Below are 7680 nucleotides of genomic sequence, written 5' to 3'. Positions count from 1 at the left end.
AGGCGTGTCCTCCCTGGGCCTGGGTGATGAGAGACATGAGGGGTGTCAGCCCCACCCAATCCTGGAGAATCTGCCCCCATGTCCACCACAGCCCCTCAGGACTCCGGACCAGGACTCCCTCCCTGTAGGGTCCCTCCAGAAGTGTGGCTGCCCTCCAGGACCTGGCCTCACCCTGAGGCTGCCCCCCACCCCCCAGGCAGCTCTTCTTCAATGGGACAGAACCCCTGAGTCCTCATGACCCACTCCCGTGGCCCGCGCTGGCCGCCACCCTGGAGACCGTGGCTGCGGAAGGTGCAGAGGCCCTCTACACAGGGAGGCTGGGCCAGATGTTGCTGGAGGACGTTGCCAAGGAAGGTCAGCACGTGAGGCCCCACAGCCCCGTTCCGCCAGAGAAAGAGGGGTCTGGGCGCCAGGGCTGAGGGTGGGTCCGGCCCTCCCCTCCCCTCGCCCTGAGAGGGGCCAGCTGCTCCCAGGGCTTGGAGAGGTCGTTGCCCAAGTCATGCCCACTGCTGGTCTCAGGGGCCTTGCAGTCAAAGCCCCCGAGGAGCAGGACCCTGAGGGTTAGGGCCACGAGACGGGAGCTATCGGTGGCTGCAGGGGTGCTCCTGGGCCTGGAGTTGGCCACCCTGAGTCTCTCAGAGGCCAGCTTGCCTCCCCCACCTTCTCCCACTCTCCCCTCCAACCTGCCCGTCCCTGGCCTCTGTCCACCCATCCCCCAGCCCTGAGGCCACTGCCCACAGGCCCAGCACCACCCCTCTGAGCCTAGAAGACTAGGGAACGAGGGGGCCCCCACTGTGTAAACCAAGGTCCCTGGCTGACACTCTGCACCTCGTTTCCCCGTCTGTACATGGAGTCCTCTGTCTCACCCCAGGGAGCCGGCTGACCCCGCAGGACCTGGCATCATTCCGGCCTGAGGTGGTGGACGCCCTGGAGGTGCCCCTGGGGGACTACACCCTGTACTCACCGCCACCGCCTGCAGGGGGCGCGATTCTCAGCTTTGTCCTCAATGTGCTCAAAGGTGAGGCCCCCAGGAGCCAGGGGGTCCAGCGCCCGTGAACTGAATTCCAGGCCCAGCCAGGCTCTGGGTAGCCACTGCCTCCTCCAGCTCAGCCCCCTCCTCAGATGCTGAAGACGGGGCTGAGGAGTGGGCCAGGATGGTGCGTTCTAGAGCTGGCCTCCGGTGTGGCCCATGCCTGGGCTCTGCTGAAGAGTCTGCCGTCATCTACCCACTAAGTGCTCCCAGGTGACCCCGGCGCAGGGCACAGGTGCAGTGGCTCTGCAGGTGGTGAGCTGCCGGTCCAGTGTGTGCAGCTAGGGCTGAGGCCCAGCCTACTGCAGCCTGCAAGGGGGTTGTGGGGTGCGGGAGGCATCCTGGCAGCGTCCAGAGATGGGGCTGCCTGTGGCTGCCGTAACAAAGTATCACAAATTACCAAAACCTGGTGGCTCAGACAACAGAAATTTATTCTCTCATAGTTCTGGAGCCCAGAAGTTCAAAATCAGGGTGCCTGCAGGGCCACATTCCTTCTGGGGGGGCCTGGGGGAGAATCTGTTCTTTGCCTCTTCCAGCTCTGGCGTCTGCCAGCAATCCTAGGCTTGTGGCTGCATCCCTGCAATTTCAGCCTCCCTCTTCTCTGTGTCTGTTTTATAAGGATATATGTGATTACATTTAGCGCCCACCCGGATAATCCGCTCCTCTCAAGATCCTTAATTTAATCACACATTTGCCATACAAGGTAATATTCACTCTTTTTCCATATAAGGTATTCACAGGTTCTGAGAATTAGGACATGGACAAACCTTTCTCAACCCACTACACAGGATGACCCCCACCTGCGCCCACCCCCTCCCCAGGGTTCAACTTTTCCGCGGAGTCAGTGGCCAGGCCCGAGGGGAGGGTGAACTTGTACCATCACCTCGTGGAGACGCTCAAGTTTGCTAGGGGGCAGAGGTGGCGGCTGTGGGACCCTCGAAGCCACCCGGAGGTCCAGGTGAGGTGCCCTGAGCTGGTGGAGAGCCCCCTTCCCTGCCCCAGGGCTCAGCATGAAGGGTGGGTCAGGCCAACGGGTGCTCCATCCACAGACCCTGAGAGCCTGGCGGGTGAGGCTGGCGGGATGTGTACATGGTTGGTTCTAGAACCAGATGGCCTGGCAGTGGGCCAGAGCAGGGAGGGTACAGCAGTCTGGGGACTGAAGGGAGCCCTGGAGGGGCAGGTACGGGAGGGCAGTGGTGGCGCTGCATCTCTGACACCCTTAGGGGACCTTCTGCTCTGTGACTCCACCTGGCCTCTCACTGACCCTGTCACCTGTCTGCCCACCCCAGAACGCCTCCCAGGACCTGCTGGGGGAGGCTCTGGCCCAGCACATCCACCAGCAGATCGACACCCGGGGTGACCACCAGCTCAGCCACTACAGCCTGGCCGAGACCTGGAGCCATAGGATGGGCACGGCCCACGTGTCCGTGCTGGGGGAGGATGGCAGTGCTGTGTCTGCCACCAGCACCATCAATACGCCGTACGTGGGGCCGGGGGCAGGCAGGCAGGCCCCACTCCACTCCCTAGACCTCAGCCCTCCACCCCCAGCCTGGCCTCCCAGCACCTCCCTGGCTGTGTCCATCGAGCGGTACCTTGTTTTCCCCTCTCCTGTGTCAAAAGGGTCCTACACCCTGACACCTCTGGCCGAAAAGGCTGCTGATGGGGTGGCCCTGGGCCAGGATGAGGACGGGCCTTACAACCAGGAGGATGCCGTGGTGGGGGACAAGGTGGATCTTTGGGGGCAGGGCCAGGGAGGGAAGAGCAGTTCCAGGATGCTGGAGGACAGCTGCTAAAACGAGGAGCTTCTGGAGCGCTGGGGTGCAGCCCATGTGTGTCGGGAGCCCACGGCCTGCGCCCAGCTCTGCCTCTGTCCACAGCTTTGGAGCCATGGTGTACTCACCGCGCACGGGCATCCTCCTCAACAACGAGCTCCTGGACCTGTGCTGGAGGCACCGGCGGGGCTCCGGAGTCACCCCCCCTCCTGGTGAGCACAATGCCCCGGGGCGAGAGGAGGGAAGGCAGGGAGGCCGGGCAGGCCCAGCACAGAGACAGGGATGGAGGGGGTGGCCCCGGGGGGGCGCTGCCTCGGAAGCGAGGCTGCACTGATACCCGTCCGGCCTCCAGTTCCAGGTGAGCGACCCCCTTCATCCATGGTCCCCTCCATCTTGGTCAACGCAGCCCAGGGGTCGAAGCTGGTGATCGGCGGGGCTGGCGGGGAGCTCATCATCTCTGCTGTGGCCCAGGTGAGTCTGGGGGCTCCTGGATGGAACGTGCCCTTGCTGGGCGACCCTGTTGTCCTCATGTCCTGGGAGGGGTTGGGGAGGGTGGCTGGTGCCCCTCCCTCCCTCCCTGCCTGCATCCTTCTCTCCCCAAACAGGCCATCATGAACAAGCTGTGGCTGGGCCTTGACCTGCAAGCTGCCATTGCAGCCCCCATCCTGCACGTGGACAGCAAGGGCCGGGTAGAGTACGAGCCCAACTTCAGCCAGGTGAGGCCGTGGGCCAAGAGACCGCTAGACAGACGCCTCGGCGCTTGCCTTCAGAGCCCAAGGTGGGGCCTCAGCTTTTGAGTGTGCCCGGTGCACTTTGGCTTTGGGGGCCACCAGGAGTTGAGAAGCTCCGTGGGGGAGGCAACAGGCAGCTGGTCTCCACGGCAGGGGACAGGGTGTTGTTCACACGACTCCCAGAACGAGCTCCCCTGCACCTTGGTCCCTGCTCTTTCTGGGCCATTCTATCCGGAAGCTACTTTCCCCGTCTGAGGCCTCTCAGACTCTCCCTCGTGGTGATCTGCTTCCTTGTGCGATCTGCAGCTTTTATCTGCGGGTCTAGTTCTAAAGGAGTCTATTATTCCTGGGAGTCTGCAGAGGGATTTCCCTCCATGGCATTGGGTTCTTGCTTCCCCACACAAGCAGGCCCAGGAGCTGAATTCTCTTGTGGGACTCCCAGCCCCTCCCCTCCTCCTGGGCAGATGGCTGGCCTCCTTGGAAGGTCTCTGGGCTGGCAGATGCCCTCACTAGGACCCACTTTAAAGGACTAGCAGCTTTTCAAGACTCCAAACTTCATGCCCAGGGTCCACTCAAGCAGCTGGGGTTCAAGGTCATCAAAGCTGCCTTTCCTGTTATGAGCTTCTCTGGTCTCAAAGCCACCTCCCAGGGCCCTTGGAATTTTGAGGACCACAGAGTGAGGGGCCTTGAGTCCAAGGGGGTGTGTAGTCCTGAGAACGTTGGTCTTTGGGCCTGGAGACTAAGGACCTCAGCCCGTCAGGCCCAGACTCTCAGAGTCCGAGGCCCTCCCTCCCAGCCTGCCTCCCTCCCTCCCTCCCTGTGCAAGGTCCTCCCCGTGGCAGGAGGACTTGATGCTCTCCCAGGACTCATCCTCTTAGGCCCTTCTCCTTGACCTTGACTGAAGGTCTTTACTCTGTGAACACCATTCTCCAAGGACCTCAACTCTGAGAATTTGGACCTGACAGCCTGGAATCCAGAGAACCCCGAGCCCACGGCCCTCAGCTCCCTGGAAGGTTAGAGTGTTGGCCACACAGGTCAGGACCTCCCGTGGAGAACATCTGAGGCACTGGGTGGAGACCTTGAGTCTCCAAGGGCCCTCAGAGCCAAGGCCCAGGCCTGAGGCCAGGAGGGTCCTTGTTCCTCAGGGCCTTGGAGTTTGGCCACTACGACGCTAAAGAATAGTCTCCGAGGACCACAGGTCCTGCTGTGGCTGTGAGGAGCTGGGCCTTCCAACCTAAGGACACTAGGTAATTAGCACGTCAGGCAGAGATACACCCAAGGCCATAGCGCCTGGAGACCTCGCCGTACCCGTGGCTCAGGTCCTGGAGGCCCTGGTCCTGGGGACTGCAGGGCACCTGGAACTGAGGGCCCTGGTGGGCGGGGGTCCGTGGCCTTAAGTGGGAATGTGGGGCCCGAGTAACACAGGTCTCCACGTGCCAGGATCTGTGTGAAGAGTCACAGACTGGCAAGTGTGGGGACCGGGCCCCAAGGCAAGGTACTCGGGCGCTCAGACACCAACACCTGGGCCCTGACGCCCTCCAGTTCCACACACTCACCGTCTCAGACCTGAGCCTTTACAGCCCGTGCTCGCAGCGCCTCACCCTTGGGGACCGCTGGTGCCTGTGGCCTGGGGTCCATGTCCTTGGACTCATGGGTGTTCAGAAGCCTCTAGCTGACTCCTTCACCAGCGGGGCGGGGCCCTGGAGAGTCTGGGATCCCCGTCTTCTCATGCTGGTGTTGAGATGGCAGGTCCTAAGCTGCCAACAATGCTGGCACCAGGGCCATTCCTCCTGTCCAGGGCAGGAGCCAGATGTTGAGTTGGGCCTTTCTTATGTATGGGTGACCTGGGACTCCAAAGGGCCCAAGCTCTGCCTTCTAGGAGACTTTGCTTTCGAGGTCCTCAAAACGTTGAAAGCCATCTTCTCCACAGAAGCCCTCGGACTCCTTGGTTGTCACGCTGAGGCCCCTGTCCTTGATGCAGGACAGAAGTGAACCTGCATCTCAGCTTCCTTCTAGTCCAGGCGATGTCCTCCTATCATATCCCCTGGAGCCCAGGCTTCTCCTCTGGGGCCTTTGGAGTGGGAGGCCGTGGACTCCATGCCTGCAGACAAGGCTGCGTCCAGCGCCCCTCTGTCCTCTCCCGACCGCCCCTGCCAGTCCCGCCTCCTCGGCCAGGGTCCTCAGCTCCCTGCCCGGGTCCCAGCCCCTCCATGACCAGCCTTCTCTCCTCTCCAGGAGGTGAAGAAGGGGCTCCAGGACCGGGGCCAGAACCAGACCGAGAGGCCCGTTTTCCTGAACGTGGTCCAGGCCGTGTCCCAGGACGGGGCCTGCGTGCACGCCGCAGCGGACCCCAGGAAGGGTGGGGAGCCTTCAGGCTACTAAAGAGGTTGCTCCCTCCCCAGAGCTGGGATCCCACCCAGCTCACGTCCAGGCTAGCCTGGCCCGGCAGAATCTGGACCCCTTGGCTGGACGGTCAGCCTGGGGCTTCAAGAGGTGGGGACAGCCCAGCAGACGGATGGCTGTGGGGGCCGAGCCCTGCCCTCCCAGAGCCCCTGTGGCCCTGCCCTGACCCCTCCAACCTCCCCAGGCCTCTCACCCAGGACTGTGCCCCCGCTCCCTGAAGCCCCATTCCCCACCTGTGTATCTTGCAGTCCAAGATTAAAGAAAAGGCTGCACCACGCCTGATTCAGGGTCGAGGTGGGGAGGGGACCTTCAGAAAGCACGTGCAGTGAGCTGCAGCCCTCCACACACACCACCACGGAGCCAGGGAAACCAGACACGGGCTGGGCCTTCTCCAGGCCACCCCTGGACACTTGCTGGGGCTCCGCACACGCCGTTGGGAGGAAGGCAGGGGTGTGGCCTGGGGGCACCTGTCCCTGGCTCCTGGGGGCCCTTGGCCCAGGCCCGTCCTGGAGCTTGTCCTCCGTGCCAGGAAAAGGCTGGATGAAGCGAGACCTAAGCCCTCCCCAGCCCCCAACTCCAGCATGTTCTCACCCTCAGCACTGTTGATGTTTTGGGTGAGTCATTCTTCGCGGGGGTGCTGTCCACGCACTGTAGGCGGTGGAGCAGCATCCCTGGCCTCCCCTTGCTAGGTGCAGTGTCACCCCACCCCCACAGCCAGTCACCCAACCACCCCCGATTGAGACCCACGAGCCCCCAGCCACCGTGGATGGCTCTGCCAGCTCCTGAGTGCGCCACCCTCCCTGGGGGGGTCCTGCCCCATGCCGAGTCCTGGGAGCATTGGGAGTTCCTGTTTCACCCCAAACATCCCCCAGGGGTGTACCTCCGCCCGGAAGGGCGCCACTCCAGATCCATCACCTCCCATTCTGCCTGGAGTTTAGCCGCACAGGACGGGTTGGGTGTTGTTCCTGTACCCGCTGGGAAAGAGCACTACACAACGCTGAGGGCCTTTAGACAACAGACACCCTCGCCGCAGCGCCTCCCAGCTGCATCCCCAGAGCATGAGAACGGTGTCCCTGCACTTCTGACTCACCCTCTGCCCTCCCTGGGACCCTCACCATCCCCTGGAGCCTCAGTTACCACTTGTGAACTGATGGGTCCCCGCCCAGGCTCTAGCCCAGGTTTCTGGACCATCAGACCCACATACCCACTCACCCGCCCACCTCCCACCTCCAGAGCACCTGGGATCCACAGGCGCCTCGGACTCAATACACCCAACCAGAAGCCAGCTCTGAGGCAGCCGGAAGTTCTCTGGTGCCCCCTCTCCCCCCTCCATGATAGTCACCCAGTCCTCTCCCTCCATATGCGTGGCTTGGCCTTGGTTCCATCCCTTCGTCCCTTTCTGCCTCCTTGCCGCTGCCACAGCCTCAATCCACTCCCTGCTCGTGACAGCGATGAGCCTTGGAAAATGCATACCTGATCCTGCCATGAGGCCACACAGAGCCCTCCTTGGCTCCTGGGGGCCCCTGGAGGAAGCCCATTCCTCTTGCTCCCTGCTCATCCCACCCTAGGTTACTTGCCAGGCCCCTGCCCACATCCCTCTTGGACCACAAGTAATGCCAACCAAGATGCATTCCCAGCCCAGTTAGCGACTCTTACAGCCTCTTTAAACATCTTGTTACACAGAGGAAATCAAAGCGGTATCTTCAAAATAACATTCACATCGATACAGATCAGCCCCCACAGA

At 62.3% G+C, this 7680-nt stretch overlaps 1 protein-coding gene across 7 annotated transcripts in view; it reads left to right on the top strand.

Annotated features, from left to right (window-relative positions):
• Window positions 1-6211, top strand: part of GGT5 (gamma-glutamyltransferase 5) — a 15926-nt gene extending 9715 nt beyond the window's left edge. For 2 of the 7 annotated variants that reach the window (XM_024763655.1, XM_024763656.1), the window contains exons 5-13: window positions 197-354; window positions 872-1018; window positions 1852-1988; window positions 2320-2510; window positions 2908-3014; window positions 3155-3273; window positions 3408-3518; window positions 4468-4546; window positions 5769-6211. In XM_024763655.1, coding sequence (XP_024619423.1) covers window positions 197-354; window positions 872-1018; window positions 1852-1988; window positions 2320-2510; window positions 2908-3014; window positions 3155-3273; window positions 3408-3518; window positions 4468-4546; window positions 5769-6154 — 1435 coding nt within the window. In that variant the 3' untranslated portion in view covers window positions 6155-6211. Of the gene's footprint in view, window positions 1-196; window positions 355-871; window positions 1019-1851; window positions 1989-2319; window positions 2511-2907; window positions 3015-3154; window positions 3274-3407; window positions 3581-4467; window positions 4568-4678 lie in introns of all 7 variants that reach the window. The other 5 variants (XM_024763658.1, XM_024763657.1, XM_024763660.1 and 2 more) reach the window with 5 other exon arrangements.
• The last annotated feature ends 1469 nt before the right edge of the window (window positions 6212-7680 follow it).

This window comes from Neophocaena asiaeorientalis, unplaced genomic scaffold (genome assembly GCF_003031525.2).
Source record: "Neophocaena asiaeorientalis asiaeorientalis breed wild unplaced genomic scaffold, Neophocaena_asiaeorientalis_V1.1 scaffold110, whole genome shotgun sequence".
NCBI classification, from domain to species: Eukaryota; Metazoa; Chordata; class Mammalia; order Artiodactyla; family Phocoenidae; genus Neophocaena; species Neophocaena asiaeorientalis.
Note: the sequence above shows the minus strand (reverse complement) of the source record. Positions and strands in the feature narration are given on the sequence as shown.